Raw genomic sequence first — 18,552 nt, 5'->3', positions numbered from 1 at the left:
TCAAACATGGAATTGCTAAAGGAGTTCATTACCACCAAATCAGAATTACATGATATGTAAAGGGTCTTTCTTAAGAAGGAAAAAAAGATAAAAAATATGAACAATAAAGTGCTAATAAATGCATATCTATCAACAAATGAATCTAAAAAACAAATGAAGAAGCAGAACAGAAACAGATTCATAGTTGATGGTTGCTAGATGGGAGAAAGGTTGGGGGTATGGGTGGAAAAGGTGAAGGTGAAGAAGTGCAAAATGGTTGTTACAGAATATTTATGAGGATGTAAAATACAGCATAGGGACTATCGTTAGTAATATACTAATAACTATGTATGGTGTCAGATGGGTACTAGATTTATTAGGATCATCAGTTAGTTATAGATTGTCTAATCACTAGGGTGTACACCTGAAACTAATATAATATTGTATTTACACTGTAATAGAAAAATAAAAATTATTTTAAAAACAAAAAAATAAATTATCAAGCTATTATGAAGTGACAAAAAAACAAAACAAAAAAACTCGATAAACACTTCTCACCCAGTGTGGCTCAGTGGTTGAACACTGACCTATGGACCAGGAAGTCACGGTTCAGGGCACATGCCTGGGTTATGGGCTTGATCCCTAGTAAAGGGTGTGCAGGAGGCAGCCAATCAATGATTCTCTCTCATCATTGATGTTTCTATCTCTCTCTCTAAAATCAATAAAAATATTTTTTAAATATTATAGAAAAGTGATGTTACTACATCTTTCAAGAGCCAAGAAAGACTTGAAATCTGAATCTGTTTAAAGGTTTCACTTTATCAGATAAAAAAGTAAGCATCTAAAGGTACTTTTGGCTCAGCCAATGTGGCTCAATGGTTGAGCATTAACCCATGAACCAGGAGATCACGGTTCAATTCTCTGTCAGGGCACAATCAACGGGTTGTAGGCTCGGTCCCAGTTGGTGAAGGTGGGGAGTGGGGGGAACGGACAGCGTGCAGGAGGCAGCTGATCAGTAATTCTCTCTCATCCATGTTTCTATTTCAAATCAAAACCACAATGGGATACTACTGCCCACCTACTAAAATGGCTACAATCAAAAGAACACATAATGCCCTGGCCAGGTGGCACAGTTGGTTGGAATGTAGTCCTGTCCATCAAAAGGTTACAGGTTCAATTTCCAGTTGGGTCATGTACAGGAGTTAACGGAAAAATGTTTCTCACATCAATGTTTCTCTCAAAAACAAACAAACAAACAAAAAAACCCCATAATAACAAATGTGTAAAATTTGGAACCCTCATACATTGATGGTAGAAAAACAAAAATGATACAGCCCCTTTGGAAAAGTCTGGAAATTTCTCAAAAGGTTAAACATAGAGTTATCTCATGACCCAGAGGGAGGTGTGGAGTGGGGGTGAAGAGAGAAAGAAAGGCATCAATGTGTAAAAAACATATGCATAAAAATATATACGTAAATGTTTGTAGTAGCATGATTCAAAATAGCCAAAAAGTATAAATAACCCCAATGCCCATCAACTAATAAATGAATAAATAAAATGTTTATTTCATATGGTGGAATGTTTTTCAGCCATAAAAGAAAATGTGCTTTTTTGCTACTCCTTGAACTTGTGTGCTCATTGCTGCTTTTGTGACATGCAAGGAATCAAGGCTGAGAACAAAGGTCATGTTAATTTGAAGATGGTGGGGCAAGATAGTTCTGTGGTGCATTGTGAGACTTAAATTAATGAAGGCCTATTTTGAACTCCAGTATTTTTCAATAAGGCAGATTAGATTCCCATATGAAGGGCAGTCAACCAGTGAGACAATTACTCTTACATAGTTGGAAACAAGGATGAAAATAAAATTGATGTGTTCTAGCAGCAGACAGCAGTTGTCTACTAAAGAGGGAATATGTATTTAAAGTGTACATTCTTAGTTAAAAAACTGCAGTTTGGTTCTACCACATCTGACTGCTACAGCGTCGTTTTTTCTATTTTTTCACTTTTTCCTTTCTCCATTCCTTTATTGTACATCAAATGAAGATGGGATGTGAAGAGTACTAGTACAGTGAAAATACCCCTTTTTTATGCTCAGGCTCATTTAATTTTTGTCTTTCTACTAGAGGCCCGATGCACAAAATTTGTGCAAGAGTAGACCCTCACAGCCCCAGCTGCCTCGGTTTTTGCATCCCTGGCTTCGTCCAGAAAGTCATCAAGACAGTGGTTCCACTGTTTGGCCCTTTGGTCAATTTGCATATTACCCTTTAATTATTATAGATTCCAGTAGGCTAATTTGCTTTCACTATTTAATAAAAAAAAAGAACAAATAAATCTTTTCATACCTTGTTTGATTGGAGAATTTTAATGTTTTCCATTTATTATTGTAAAACCAAGGACAGTTTTATAATTGTTTTCAAAAAATGTTTTTTGAGAAAGAGGAAGGAAGAGGGAGAGAGGAGAGATAGAAACATCAGTGATAGAGAAACATTGATCATCTGCCTCCTATACACCTTCTACTGGAGAGAGAGGAGAGATAGAAACATCAATGATAGAGAAACATTGATCAGCTGCCTCCTGCACACCTTCTTCTGGGGATTGAGGCCACAACCTGGCCTGTGTCCTAATCAGGAATCCAACAGGCGACTTCTTGGTGCATGGAACGATGCTCAACCAACTGAGCCATACTGGCTGGGCAGTTTTTAAACTTTTTTATTTTATTTATTAATATATATAGCTGTTACATGCAGGGCAACTTATCTTTAAGTAGGAATAAAGAACTCTAAAAGAAACAAGTCCTCGGTAGTTTTTCTTCAAGTCAAACATTTTGCTTACATAAAGTACTTGTTTTAAAAAAATATATATATTTTTTAAAGAAATGAAGTACATGCTACAACATGAATTTTAAAAACATTACATTGTCATATGCATTATATTCTGAAGATTTCCTATAAATGAAATAATATACTATCTGGTCTTTTGTCACAAAAGACCAGATAAAAAGACCAGATAGTATATTATTTCATTTATAGGAAATCTTCAGAATAAGTAAATCTATACAAAGTAGGCCAGTGATTGTGTGGGCAAGGGTCGGGGAGGTGGGGAGGATGAGAGGTATTGGAGGAATGGGGTGTGTGCTGATGGCTGCATGCTATTTTTTGGGGGTAATGAAGATATCTTGAATATACTCAAAACCATTGAATTGTATTTAAGTGATAAATTATGCAAACTTTATCTTAATAAAGCTGTTGAAAAAAATTTAAGGCTTATTGAATTATATGTGGGGTAAGAAAGGTAACTAATCAATCTAGTAACCAACACTTGCCCCTCACTGGTGAATCAGAACTGACCTCAGGCTACTCATATACCACCAGAGGCCCTTTTGATGGCTGAGCCTAAGGAGTAGCTAACAAGTAGAGGCAGATCTCAGGGTGCCTGGGGCCTTTTGCTGACCTATCCCAGGTTTGTTACTGGTGGAAGCCTCCTCATACACCCTGGGCATCCAAGACCAGCAGAGGCAGCCACCTACTGTGGATTGCTTTGTATCTCCTAACAGGTAGTCCAGGGCTGGTTGCATTGACCTTTACAGGAGTCCCTCCCAAGATGCCCCAGAACCAGCACACCCACTAGCTGTCTTCAGATCACAACGGAGCACAATCTCATAAGCTCCACAAGTGGCATCACCAAAAAGATATCAGCAGGCACCAAACCCTGCTAGAGCCAAATGTTCTGTGTGAGTTAGCCCCTACACAGCAGCTCTTACATTGTGTTTGGTGTCAATTCCCACAATCAGCCAGCCTGAGGGCCAATGTTACTCATGGAAAGGCTAACGGCAATAAAGACTAAACTACAACAGGAAGGTTCACAGAACTCATACAAGGGGCACTTCTGGAGCACCTCCTCCGGCTATTAGGTAGACTGCATCACTGAGCCCCACAGGATACTTTCTACAGAAGGTCCCTCTACCAAAACAGGAAGACAAATCAGATCTACCTGATGTATAAGAACAAATACAGAGATGCAGCCCAAATGAGGAAACAAAAAAACATACTCCAAATGAAAGAACAGGAGAAATTCCCAGAAAAAAGAACTAAATGAAACGGAGGCAAGTAATCTACTAAATGCAGAGTTCAAAACATTGGTCAATGAACTTTGTGAAGAGTAGATGAACTTAATGAGTACTTCACAAAGAGATAGGAAACAAAAATGGAAGTAGAAAACATAAAAAAAGAGCCAGTTAGAAATGAAGAACACAATATCTGAAATGAATCAATAGCAGATTAGATGAAGCAGAGGGTTGAATTAGTAATTTGGAAGATAAAGTAGTAGAAAATATGCAAACAGAGTAGCAAAACTAAATTTTTAAAATAAGGATAGTTTAAGGGGCCTCTAGGACAACATCAAGCATAACAACATCACATCATAGGAATACAGTGAGCATGGAGCAACTGTTACAGAAAACCGAAGAAGAACAAAGCAATATTTAGAGAAATGGAGTTACATTTATTATGCATGGGTCCAGAGGAAAATGTATCTCAAATTCTGGGCCCCAACATGCAGGAATTTTCCCTATTTATATGATCCTACCCTCTTTGTCTCCCAAATATGGAGTGTTTCTGGCCCCCTTAGCAAGTTCTTAAAGAGTCAGTGTATATTGGGGCCTTGAGACTTCAACCAGAGGCCTGGCAGAGCACTGATGACCTTGTCTAGGGAAGGTTAAATCCACAGAAGCCAAATAGCAGGGTTAAAATTTCAAACAACAGTTTTCATACAAGATGAATGCTTCAAACAACCTGTTTATACAACTTATTATCTGTAATTATATTTTTCTTTTATTTGTTGCCTGTCCTCTCCATAGAGAGGGACTATATTTAGCTTGTTCACCATTTTAACTAAGTGCCTCAGACAGTTCTTGCCACATAGCAGGAGCTACTTATACACAGGGCTGGGCTAAGTGGGTTTACAGCTGTAAGTACACAAAACAGAATGTATTCTTGTATTATTATTTCTTGATTATTGTATTATTTATTTCTATTACAACTGTAAACTTACTTTTGCTCACCCCTATATTTGTTGATAAAATAAATAATGAATCTCACGTTCACAGCATGACCTTTGAACATTTACTTTTTGGTCATTTTTTTCATTCTGATTCAATTTGGCTTTGAATAGAATAAAACATTTGTTTGTAATACTGTAATCTTTTCTGCATATCATGATGGAGAGTCTTATTTCCTCAAAGTTTCTTACAGAAAGACTAAATTGGGGAAGACAGTAAGAAGGCTGATAATGAAATTTCTTATATGATAATCTTCCTCCTATTTTCATATTGAACTTTCAGTCTGTAGAATATTTCTGACTCTCATAAAAAGAAATTTTGAAAGCACGATATTGTGCAGTATCAATGGAGTTTATACTGGTTGTTCACTTTGGATCCTGCCCGAAGGATATTTTCTATTGAAGTACCTGAAAGGCCTTAAAATAGTTTAACAGAATGAACACTAAGGATAGCACTAAAGAGACATATTTTCATTAAAGTTAAGTTATATGTGACAATAGAAAAGTATTATTTTTATTAGGGTATTATTTTTACTACTTTTAATGTTTTTCTAGACAACGTAAAAGTAACTGGAAAAAAGTATACCTAATTGAAAAAAAATAGAGACTTTTCTTCCAGCTTACGGTCAGGCCAAATAGTACCTTACGATTTTCATTTGCTTCGAAAATACAAAATGTATTCTTTAAAAAAAAATCTTTATTGAAAGTATTATAGATGTTTCCCTCCCCCCCCCCCATTGATTCCTCTCTAGTCTGCCCCCCCCCCTTATATGTAAAACTTTAAATATAAGTCATATATCTTTTCCACCTTGGTACTTTCAATATTTATGTTCAGTATACTGTTTTGGATAGATCCTTCATATAAAAATGTTTTCTTTAGAATAAAAAAATATTTTTAAAAGAAAGGGAATTTTTTAGTGTATACTTTATCATTTTGGATTAGTCACCTTAGATTTTATTTTGGTTCATTTGTTACATAACCTTGGTTATATAAGCAAAACTTTATTAATGCTCCAATTTTTCTATGAGATAAAAGGAAGAGGTTGAAAGGTTATAATCCTTTGAATTCTTTTAAAGTGCTGATAGCAAGAATCATATTTTCAGTCAAAATTATTGATGAGTTGGTTTGATTAAGGGTATAAAAAGTTAGCTTTTCCTAATAGCTTCTGCCTCCTTAATACACATGGGTGGCTTGTCTTTGATTAAATGATAAAAATAGGATATTTTCATATGATTCAGTATTCTTTTAAATACTGAATTAAGTTATTTTTAAGATGTTAAACTTCAAGGTGTATTTTCTGAGTGAGCTTTTTTCCTTTGTTTTTATTGTTGACACTATTACAGATGTTCCTATACCTCCTAACCCCCCATTCCTTCGCATGCCTCTGCCCAACCTCAGTCCCCCTGTCCTTTGGCCATCACCACAAGTTTGTTGTTGTTTCTTTCTTAACCAGAACTAATAACGAAAAAAATCAGCATTCAATGGACAATTCTCTTATCGAACTCCTCCTCTTCCATTTGTTATCCCTTCCCATCTATTGCAGTGAGACTGTTGATTTAAATCAAGTCTGCTTCACATAAGGTTTTATTTTAGTGAAATTATTGATTTCACATATAGCAAGCATTGGTTTAAAAAATCATTACTAACACTAGGGGCAAAGCTGTAACCAGTTTGCCTCAGTGATGGAGTGTCGGCCTGTGGCCTCGGGGGTCCCAGAGTCGATTCCCGTCAAGGGTGTGTGCCAGTTTGGGGCACATCCCCAGTAGGAGGTGTGCTGGAGGCAGCTGATAAATGTTTCTCTCTCATTGATGTTTCTGACTCTCTATCCCCCTTCCTTCCTCTCTGTAAAAAAAAAAAATCAATAAAATATATTTTTAAAAAGACCTAGAGGTAAAAAAAAAAACAAAACAACAACCCTCATTATAACAATATTATATACGCATATAAAAGAGCTTTAGACTTTAAAAAAAATCTCTAAAACCAGATAGTTTGTGATTGTTTTTGGTATTCTTAAAGAGTGCTGACATTAGGAAGCAAGCAAGAATAGTTGTGATCTGATTCTTAAAATGTACTTTTAAACATGGTGGGCTCATGATGGAGAAATGGTAGACCTTTCCTTATATAGGGAAATACTAGGAATAATGGGTTATTCCCAGTATTAAAAAAAAAACACCATGGAATTATTTTCTACAGCATATGTCCTGTAGAATTTGTTGATCTAGAATCTTTGGAATAACAGTTCTTCCTAGACTCAATAAAATATTCTGTCAACAGCTAATTTAGCCATTGTGGTGGGATAAAATCTCATATATGTAGATTTATCTAAATTTCTTTACCTGTTAGTGGAACTCCTCAATTGAATATGTAGAAATTCCTTCCATTTACTTTATTAACCTTTGGTAGGCTAAAAGTTTTGGTCATTCCTCTTTTATATAAGTCAATAATAACAATTCCCATATTTTCAAGGAAATACCAAACACCTATTCCAAGCTAGTCTTCCTACCATATTTGTTTGCACATTTACATCTGTTAGACTCATTAGAGGGTGAAGAGTTGTCTCTTATTTTCCTTTTACTCCTTACTCATTTACAATTCCTTACAAACCATAACAGAAGTTAAATTCTATATAATTTTGTTTTATAAGAAATAGGATATATTTAATAGAAAGTATATAGAACTTAGAGTCAAAATAATTGTTGTTTTTCTCCTTGAGCAGTTTATCAACATGAGCTTGGGAAATGGTTTTAACCTTTTACTTTTATTGATGGTGAATTTGAAACTAATGATAATTCCTTTTGCATTTACTTCATGGCCCTTTTTTTTTTCAGGTATCAAATGATGTGTTTGTAAAAGTATTTGTTAAGACATGAACTATTCAAAATTGATGGTGAAATTATGAACATACTAAAATCGTTTCCAGCCTTTAAAAACTCATAATACAGGAAAAAAGCAAGACACATATCTTTTACTAAATGGTTGGGGTGTTATATCTTAGTGTTCATTGTTTATGTGTAATATGAATAGGTATAACAATTTAAGGATCCCTGGTTACTGAACATGAATTAGTTTTTGCGTAGTATTTTCTCAGTTTTCTTAGATTATTTCATGGAAAAAACCTACAGCCCATATTATGATTTAAAAAAAAATTTACTTTAAAATAAAATTATACTTTAAAAACTAACATTAGTCAATACAGAAGGATTTGTAAGAATTAGCAAAAATATTACTATTCACATTTTGTCAAATTTTGTATTTTATATTCAGTCACTTTGTTAGCCCATCTGCCCTATTAGTATTCCAGTGTTAAAGGTTGACAGAAATTACTAATGATCACACCTTCCTATTTCTTAATTTAGGTAATAATCTTTGGAATTACAGGAAAACATAATGTATGTTTGTGTTTGTCTTGTGTATAGAACAATAGTCTACACGGTTTTGAAAAAAGACTAGTATAAATGATTGTGAATGTGCCACCATTCAAATTACATTTATATTTCTTCACTACTGGGAAGAATGCTAGGCAGTCTAGGTGCATTTAAAGAGTCGCTTTGGGGTTTCTTTTTAAGAGAAGTGGAAACACTTAGAATGATTTTTGTTGTTATGGTGATGGGTTTTCCCCCCCCTCCTAAATATCTGTAAGAGTTGGGTGTCCCAATTATGTTTTTATTTTGACAAACTAAATACAATTTAGTTCTTTCTAGTTTACCTTGGGCTCTGATTTCTCTAGAGGAAACTTGCCTGTTTTTAATATTTATGTATTCCACCCATTTCATCTTTCAGAAGATTTTATGAAGATGGAGCAATTGTCTTGGGTGAGGAAGCAAATATGCTTGCTGGCATGCTGCTTGGGCTCAATGCTATTGATTTCAGGTACTTAATCCTCACTAAATGTATTTAGTTTTAAATTATGCTACCTTATATGGTTTCTACTTATGATTTTTTTCCTTTCAATTTTCTAAGAAAAGCACATACTTGGATACTGATATTTGATTCGTGTTGTTCCCTTTTAAATGACAACATTTTTCTAAATCGTTTTGCTCTCAGGGAAAAGATTGTTTCAAATTCTAGAAATTAACATTAAAAGTAGATTCAAAGCTAGAAAGATTTTTATTATTTCATGTATTGAGATAAAGAAGACCCGGACAGGGTATCTTGGGTGTCTTATGTTTCTTGTGTTAGTATCTAGAATATAAAACATATTGTTAATATTTACTTTGATTATCAACAAGATGAATTGATTCCAGAATAAGATTACAAGCAAAAAAAGGGACATTGTAATTTCTTTTTAGATTTTACAATCTTTTTGCATTTCTTTAACTCATTTAAGATTTTACATTATACTGATAGTAAAAGGTTCTTCTATAGCAAGAACTCAAACATAACAATGAAAGAAATATTATATTTTTATTTAAATATATCACTTAAAATACAAGAATATTATTAAAAGAAGTTTAAATTAAAATCTACTTTTAGGTCTTTAATTGAAAAATAATGTTGCCCATTTTCACTGAGGTTACCTTTTTCTAGTAAATCACTTAGTTTTCAAAATATTTGTCATTTTCTTTAATCAAGTAGTTTTAGGTTAATTAGCTTAATTGTTTAAGATAAACATGATGGGTGTAATATGAAGGTTGTCTTATGATCCCTCTAAGGATGTCAACTTTTTACGTGGCATGCTGATGGCTCTGTCTAAATCCTTTACAATTTTATTTTTTATTTAAAAAACAACAACCTGGGAGAAGAATAAATTGTTGATTTATTGGAACCCATTGATACTATATAATCAGCTGGAAACAAATATCTTAAAGATACATTAGTAATGTTTCTGTAAATGAAGGGAAACCCATATAAAATGTTGCTAAATTAATTCTCTTTATTTAAATCTGGAAACAACACATACCCCTGATATTAATATATTAGAACAAGTATTTCCACAGTCAAACTTCCCAAAAGAAACCAGGAGGTAGGACTTTATAGATAAATTTTTTCTTTTGAAAGATTAACCTACATCTTTTAAATATTTCTTTATCTTGCTAGAAGGTATATTGTTTCCTTTTAATAATAGCAAACTTTGTTTTCTTGTAAAATTTTAAATGTTTTATTTTTATGTAATTTTTTAATTAAAAATATTTTTCATTAGTTTGTATTCAATAATATTTTGCTATTCATTTCAAGAATATAGCATAGTGTTTAGATAATCATATACTTTACCAAGTGTTGCCCCTGATATTTCTAGTACCCAACTGGCACCATGCACAGTTATTATAATACTAGAGACCCGGTGCATGAATTCAGGCACGAGGGGGGTCCCTCAGCCTGACTGGTGATTGGCTCTGATTGGGGCTTTCTTGCTTCCTGATTGGGGCTAATTGGGGCCAGCCCCAAGGGGAGGGACTGCGGAAGGTGGGCCAGCCATGGGAGGTTGGTTGTGAGAGCACACTGACCACCAGGGGGCAGCTCCTACATTGAGCACCTCCCCGCGGTGGTCAATGCACATCATAGCGACTGGTCAACCTGTCATTCGGTCAGCCAGTGATAACTATCGCTTAGGCTGTTACATATATAGATTACTGACTATATTTCCTATGCTGTTCTTTACATTCCCATGACTATTTTTTAACTGCCAGTATGTATACCCCTCAATCTAACAATAGTAATCTTAAAACAAAACACCTTTTGAAAAACAAAATAAAACAAAAACCAGCTGTATGTACCATTATACAAAACAAAGATTATTGGATTGGGGAACCCAGGATATCTAGAGGTTTTTTTTTTTGTTGTTGTTTGTTTTGTTTTGTTTTGTTTTGTTTTGTTTTTTTTTACTGGCTTTACTTAACCGTTTTCTTGTTGTCATGGCCTTAAAAAGACATTGAATGAACATTAGATGATTTTTGTTTTTTTTTTAGGTCTAAGATACAAGTCATTTCACCTATTCAAATAGTTTAGAAAAACCTCATTTAAAAAAATGTTTTTATTGACTTTAGATAGATAGGAATAAAGAAATAAAAACATTAATGAGAGCTAAGCATCAGTTGGCTGCCTCCTTCATGCCCCCTACTGGGGATGGAGTCAACATACAACCACTGAGCACACTAACCAGACTTTTTACTTTCTTTCTTTCTTTTTTTTTTTTTTTAATTAAAATTGTTTTATACTACTTTATTTAGGGAGAGGGGCATCTCCATTTTCACTCCTCCATAGATTTTATGTATTTCTCATATGCTTCTTCACTCATTGGTTCACCCAGTTCTGCAGGGTTACTCAGTGTCATCTGGGTCAGCCAACCATCTTTGTGATGAGATGTGCTGACAAGTCCTGGATTTTCTGCAAGAGCTTCATTAATTTCAGTCACTTCTGATAGAGGAGAATAGAGGTCACTAGCAGCTTTCACAATTTCCTAAGCACCAAATTCATCTTGTTTGTTCAGTTTTGTCCCAGTTTCAGGCAGACTTTAATAAATGATGTCTCCCAAAGCTGCCTGTACAAAACTGCTGATTTCCACTGTTTCAATACAATTTTTTGTTGTTACCCAGTCATGTTTCTCTGTGAATTTACTCACTGAGAGCAGTCGAGGTAGTGTGTAACTGGACCGCCCCATTCTCAGGGCCTGGGCCACACATTCCCCAATGTTCAAAGGCAAAAACCCTCGTTTTCTAATTATTCAGATCTTTTTAGGAATAGTGAGTGTCACCTGAGAACTTGTATGAACAAATCTTCATTTAAAACTTCTCTAGTGACATCATAAAAGGTTTAATAAAGACCAAGACAGTATGAAATGTTTGAAAAGATTCCTCCATATACAGAGTATCCTCCCAAAAATGTATACACACTTTGAGTAAATATAAAGTCAGTATTTATTAAAATACATTTCATTTCCAAATTGTAATAGAATCAGCTGGCAAAGTGTATATCCATTTCTTGGGACACTCTGTGTTTTACTGTTGTGGAATATATTTTATGTAACAGAGTATTAACTTGTACAGTTCTTTGTCATTTAGATTGAAGGTAAAACATTTTATTGAGATATTTATTTGTAACAAGTAACATTTAAATTACAAACAAAAAATTACCTACACTTTGATGAAATAAATGTCTCTAGCAGATTGTTTATGACACTTAACTTTGATTTAAAATTTTATATATGAATATGGAATATTTATTGTCTGTTGTCTTAGCTTCTGCCTAAAGGGAGAGGGACTGGATGGCAGCTTTCCTGCTGTAATAGACTACACACCATATTTGAAGTTTACCCAAAGGTATTTGACATTTAGAAATATGTTCTTGAAATTCAAATTTATTGTTAAATGCTTTGTTGCACAATATATTCATCTGATTAAAATTACTTTTTATAAAACATTTATTTCATGTTAGAAATCATTCATAAATATAAACTCTAGTTGCATTTTTAGTATTTATATAAGTATGCACTTACTATATAATTGTAATCCCAGAATATATGTAGTTTTTTTAAAAAAGTACATGTATTTTTTGCTGTAATTATGATAATCTAATTGCTCTATAATCATCCATTAAGATTTTACTTTTTAATTTTTTACTTTTTAATTTTGTAATTAATTATTTAGACTGTTTTCCATTTTATCTTCGTTATAAAGAAAAGAAACATTTTTTGTGCAAATCAATTTTATTTTTATTTATCTTTTGAATTTACAGTTATTCAAGTAAATACAACAAAAATTTTATGGCTCTTAAAGTCTACTTTTATAAAAAGAGTTGTACCAATTACCAGTCTTATGTGAGAGTTATGGATTTTCCACAATCTCATTAGCATTGAAATTTAATCAAATTAAATCCATAGATTATTCTGAAAGTCTGCCTTCACTTATTGATTTACTGAATAGAATGATGATTTTTACATACTTCTAAAATGTTCTGATTAGGCGAGAGCTGGAAGGGAGAGAGAAAGAAAGTGAAAATAATATAATGTGTACACACACACCCACAAAACCGTTATTTATGGTGTACCTAATGTAAGAAAGAAACATAGATATTGAGCATATAGAAACTTCATGAACTTCTGAAAAATAACACATTTCTTATCTCCAAGATGACAATTTAGTGAGAGAAGTCACTATTATTTCAGAGCTAGGAGTGAGAAGGTATTTTGTATGCTGAGGGAGAAGGAGACATAGAGTATTGTGGTACCAAGCTTTCTAACTTAAGTTAGTGTATTCCTGAGGAAAAGGGATAATTCTAGTACAGTAGAACCTAAAAAGTACAGCAATAAGATGCTTTGAATAGGCATAATATTGTACTGTCTTGGGATATGTTGAGTTATAGTACCTTTTGTGAATGTAATGAATAGTTAAAAATAATATTAGAAAATGATAGTAGTAATATTTATTGAATGTTTATTATATATAAGGCATTGTTCTAAGAACTTTACTTCTGTTAACTCATTGATCTCCAAAAGGCAGTGAGAAATGAGAAAACGGAAATACAGAAAGGTTAAATAACTTGTCCACAGTCACACAGGTAGTTTATGCAAAGTGGGCCACAAGTCTGAAAGTAAAGAGCAAAATCACAGCTGGAGATAGGAGGTTGGTCATCAACATGAAGATGGGAAGGCTATTTTTGTGATTTAGGAAGTGATTTAAATTAAGATATAAAGTTAAATACTAATCTGCCTCTCTTACATAAAAGCTATAGTAATCATTACAAGGCTTTTTTAAAGATATAATTATGGAATCTTCTCAATTGGTGCCCTCAGAATGAATTTAACGATTTTACTCTGTGTCCTCAACTGTTTAACCCCCGCCCCCCCCCCCGATTTTTATGCAATTTCCTTTCTTTGATGCACAAATCCAAAAACGTACAGATAGCTTTCTTTCCTTTATGTACTAAGGATTCCTACCAACTTGATATGTAACAGGCACTAAAACGAAAAAGGAAATGCCACTTCAACCTAGTCACTAACCAGTTATTATTTCTGACCATAGTTTTTCATTTTAGAAAGATTTAAACTATCGTAATTGACTCGATATTTTAAAAATGTAATTGCTCCTACCCAAATATACATGTATTTAACACATTAAAAAAAACAACTCTTATTAGTTTCTTAATTTTAAGAAACCTTCAGAATCTGTCCCTCCTCAAATTACTGCATGAAATAATACATATTCATTGCAGAAAAATGAAAAAATATAAAAAAGGCATTTCAAGAAACAAAAGTCTTTGTATTATCATTGATTATAATGGTATGTTTAGTGTTAAATATACAGAAGTATTCTTAAAACCCGGAGCGGAACACAATATTAACCTTCTTTTTAAACGCCCAACCTCCCAGCTCTGACAGCATCAGCAGCGACGAGGAGGAGCTGAGGACGCTGGGCAGCAGTGGCAGCGAGAGCAGCTCCCCTGAGAATGTGGGGCCTCCTTACATCACGGACGAGAACACGTGGTTCAACAAGTGTAAGAGGGTCAAGCAGAAGTACCAGCTCACCCTGGAGCAGAAGGTACCAGCCAGTCAGTGTCAGCAGCCTTTAGTCCCGCGCTCCCTGTTGCCTTTGGACAGTCTCTGCCAAACGCGATCTCAGTGGGATAGAGGAATGCTTTAAGAAAAAAAAAAAATATTCTAATTAATATCCTGAGATGAATTTGTAAGCACATTGTAGTTAAAAAGTAGGATGTCATGAGAAGGGCACCATCAGACATGACAGAATTGTTGGAAATTAAAATTAAGATTTTATGAATTAAAAAATTCAGTATAAGGGTTTGAAGGATAAATTCAATGAAGTCTTTCAGAAAACAGAGCAGAAGGACAAAGAAATTGTAAATGGGTAAAAAAATAACTGACAGAAGACCAGCCCAAGAAGGCTGAAAATGTTTTAACTAAGTTTTACCTTAAATTACAAATGCATTTTAATGAACCTTAAAGAAGAGCTTTAAGTAATGAACATATGTTAAATTTTTGTACTAAATTAAAAAAATTAGTTTTACTGTTTCATCAGTGATACTATAAAAAAAGTTTTATTACAGTATAGATATGACTAACATTTAAGCTATTGAGCATTTGTCTTCAAAATATATTCGAATTTTGTAGTTGGCTATATCTTGTTGATCTGTATTTCCAGGCTTATCTTGAAGAACTCTTACGACTTCGAGAGAACCAGCTGTCTGAATCTGTCTCCCAGAATAAGATACTACTACAAAGGATTGAAGATTCTGATCTGGCCCATAAATTGGAAAAAGAACAATTAGAATATATAATTGTGGAGCTGCAAGATCAGTTGTAAGTGAGATCCTTTGGGGAAAAAAAAATTTAGCAGTATATGATCATAACTAAATGTCATGTTTTAACATAAGATTCAAATTCTAAGAAATCAGATCGCCTGCTATTATGTTCCTTTTCACTTCTCTTTTTTGAAAGTTTATTTTTTGTTTTTCTTATTATAAAAATAACCCATGCTCATTGTAGAAACATTACAAAATATAGGAAGAAAACAAAAATTACCTTCAGCTGTGCTACCCAGACTTAACTAACACAATTTGGTTGGATTCTTTGAAAAGCATATGTTTAATTTTGAAAGCACTTATTTAGTTATTGATTGAGTGGTTGTAGCAATATGGAACGTAAGACCAGTGCTGCTAGAAGAGCAGTGACACAGCATAAACTTCTTGTTGCCAGAATATCACTAAGCACAGTTCAGTACAGCTAACTTTTTCCTCTAGCCAGACTTCCTTCAGTGGAAGAAGCTGTGTATTGATCTACAGTCTAGGACAAGCTCCTTAACTTGTCACTATCCAAAGCACTTGTACTAATCATACCGTTTTGTCAAAACTTGATTTTGTCAATTCATTGCTTATAGTGAAAATCTCATATTAACATTTACTTAATCTAAAAGGATGATTTTTAAAATTTTCTTGAAATAATTTTAGGTTTTTGGAAAAGTTGCAGGGATAGTACAATTTCCATATGGCTTTTCCTAGATTCACCAGTTTTCTTTTCTTTTCTTTTTTAAAAATATATTTTTATTTCAGAGAGGAAGGGAGATGTAGAAAGAGATAGAAACATCAATGATGAGAGAGAATCATTGATTGGCTGCCTCCTGCACACCTCCTAATGGGGATTGAGCCTACAACCCAGGCAAATCTAGGCCTAGCTGGTTTGGCTCAGCTAGGCCTAGATTTGCCAGTTTTCAATATTTTGCCACATTTGTCATCTTTCTCTCCTTCTCCCTATATATATATACACAGACAGATGTATTATTTTTTAAACCACCTGAGAGGTTGCATACATTATGTCTCTTTACCTCTTAATACTTCAATATGTTTTTCCTAATAACAAAGATATTCTCTTACATCACCATAGTTCGGCTTTCAATATAAGACATTTAAATCGATACAATGCTTTTATCTTATCTATAACTCATACTTCACTTTCATCAATTGTCCAAATAATGTCCCTTATTGCAACTTTTGTTTTTCTGGAAAGGATCTGATCCTGGGTCATGTTTTGAATTTGGTTGTTAGTCTCTTCAGTCACTTTTAACTTAGAGTAGTTTTTCAATGTTCTGTCTTATAAGAGATTGAATTTTCTGAAGAATACAGGCTAGTAATTTTTATAAAAATGTCCCTCGATTTTAGTTTGTTTGTTCTTCCCTCTGATTAGAATGAGCTTATCCATTTGTGTCTCGATTACAACCTAAGTGGGGTGTCCTCAAATATCACATCCAGAGATGCATGAGGTCTGTTATTGGCCTTTTAGTAGTGCTATAAATTTTAATTATTAGGTTAAGATGTTTTTCTCTTCTGTATAGTCACTGTTGTCCCTTTTGTAATTAACATGTAATTTTCAAGGAACATAAACATTTATGTTATCTAGGAATTTGTATGTTGATGAAAAGAATTATGTCCATATATTGTTTCTTATATTTTTCTAGTATTTGAAAGTTTCTCATATTTTTTTCTAATTGTCTGGTGGAGTATCACTCAGGGGCAGAGTAACACCTTCAGTAGCCCCTTGCTACTGAAGCCAAACAATAGAGATTTCTGGTTATTTCTTTGCAATGAAAAGATTAAGGTGACTTAATCATTCTTTTACAAATAATCTTGGTAGTTTGTCTAAATTGTTTTAATATAAGAATTATTATGAAATCAGTTCTTATTTAATCAGCAAAGTGTTTTCCTTTTCCCCATGTTTATTGAATTTATTGGGGTGACACTGGTTAACAAAATTCCACAGATTTCAGATATACAATACATCATTTATCTCCCTGTATCTTCCTCCATCTTCTCTCTCCCCTACCACCCACCCCAGCAGTCACTATACTATCGTCCATGTCCATGAATTTTTTCTCTCTTTTTTTCCTCATTACCTCTACGACCCCTACCCAGCCCCCAACCCGTCTTCCCCTTGCTCTTTCAACAGCTGTCAACCTGCTCTATGTCTATGAATCCGTCTCTATTTTGCTTGTTAGTTCATTTTGTTCATTAGATTCCACACATGAGTGAAATCAATTGGTGCTTGTCTTTCCCTGAATGGATTACTTCATGTAGCATAATACTCTCCAGGTCCATCCGTGCTGTCACAAAGGGTAAGATTTCCTTCTTTTTTTATAGCAAGTAGTATTCTATTCTATAAATGTTCCACAGGTTTTTTTTTTTTATCCACTCATTCATTGGTGGTCATTTGGGCTGTTTCCAGATCTTGGCTATTATAAATAACTAGAGGCCCGGTGCACAAGATTCATGCACTGGGGTGTGGGGTCTCCTCAGGCCTGCACACTCACAGACCAGGACCCCATCGGGGGATGTCTGACTGCTGACTTAGGGGATAGGATGCTGCAATGAACATAGGACTGCATATATTGTTTTGCTTTAGTGTTTCCAGTTTCTTTGTATAAATTCCCAGAAATGGAATATCTGTGCCACAAGGCAGTTCCATTAAAAAAAAATTTTTTTTACTGATTTTTTTACAGAGAGGAAGGAAGAGGGACAGAGAGTTAGAAACATCGATGAGAGAGAAACATCGATCAGCTGCCTCCTGCACACCCCCTACTGGGGATGTGCCTGCAACCAAGGTATATGCCCTTGACCAGAATCAAACCGGGGACCTTTCAGTCTGTAGGCCAATGCTCTATCCATTGAGCCAAATCAGTAAGTTTTTAATTTTTTGAGAAAACTCCATACTGCTTTCCACAGTGGCTGCACCAATCTGCATTCCCATCAACCAAACGAAAGGGTTCCCTTTTCCATATCCTCACCAACATTTATTTTTTGATTTATTGATTAGAGCCAGCCATTCTGACAGGTGTGAGGTGATATCTTGCTGTGATTTTAATTTGCATTTCTCAGATGATTAGTGACATTGAGAATCTTTTCATATGTCTCTTGGCCATCTGTATGTCATCTTTGGAGAAATGTGTATTCAGGTCCTTTGCCTATTTTTTAATTGGGCTATTTTTTTTTGGAGTTGAGTTTTATAAGTTTTTTTGTGTTTTTTTTTTACTTTATTTTTAATGTTGCCAGTATTACAGATGTTCTCTTCCCTCTTTGCC

At 34.1% G+C, this 18,552-nt stretch overlaps 1 protein-coding gene across 4 annotated transcripts in view; it reads left to right on the top strand.

Annotated features, from left to right (window-relative positions):
* Positions 1-18,552, top strand: part of RUNDC3B (RUN domain containing 3B) — an 89,289-nt gene that overhangs the window by 49,359 nt on the left and 21,378 nt on the right. For all 4 annotated transcript variants that reach the window (XM_036429532.2, XM_036429529.2, XM_036429533.2 and 1 more), the window contains 4 exons: positions 8,816-8,905; positions 12,211-12,291; positions 14,340-14,508; positions 15,127-15,284. In XM_036429532.2, coding sequence (XP_036285425.1) covers positions 8,816-8,905; positions 12,211-12,291; positions 14,340-14,508; positions 15,127-15,284 — 498 coding nt within the window. The remainder of the gene's footprint in view (positions 1-8,815; positions 8,906-12,210; positions 12,292-14,339; positions 14,509-15,126; positions 15,285-18,552) is intronic.

The sequence above is a fragment of the Pipistrellus kuhlii genome, unplaced genomic scaffold (assembly GCF_014108245.1).
Source record: "Pipistrellus kuhlii isolate mPipKuh1 unplaced genomic scaffold, mPipKuh1.p scaffold_m20_p_10, whole genome shotgun sequence".
In the NCBI taxonomy this organism is placed as follows: Eukaryota; Metazoa; Chordata; class Mammalia; order Chiroptera; family Vespertilionidae; genus Pipistrellus; species Pipistrellus kuhlii.
This window is presented reverse-complemented; position numbering and strand designations above follow the sequence as displayed.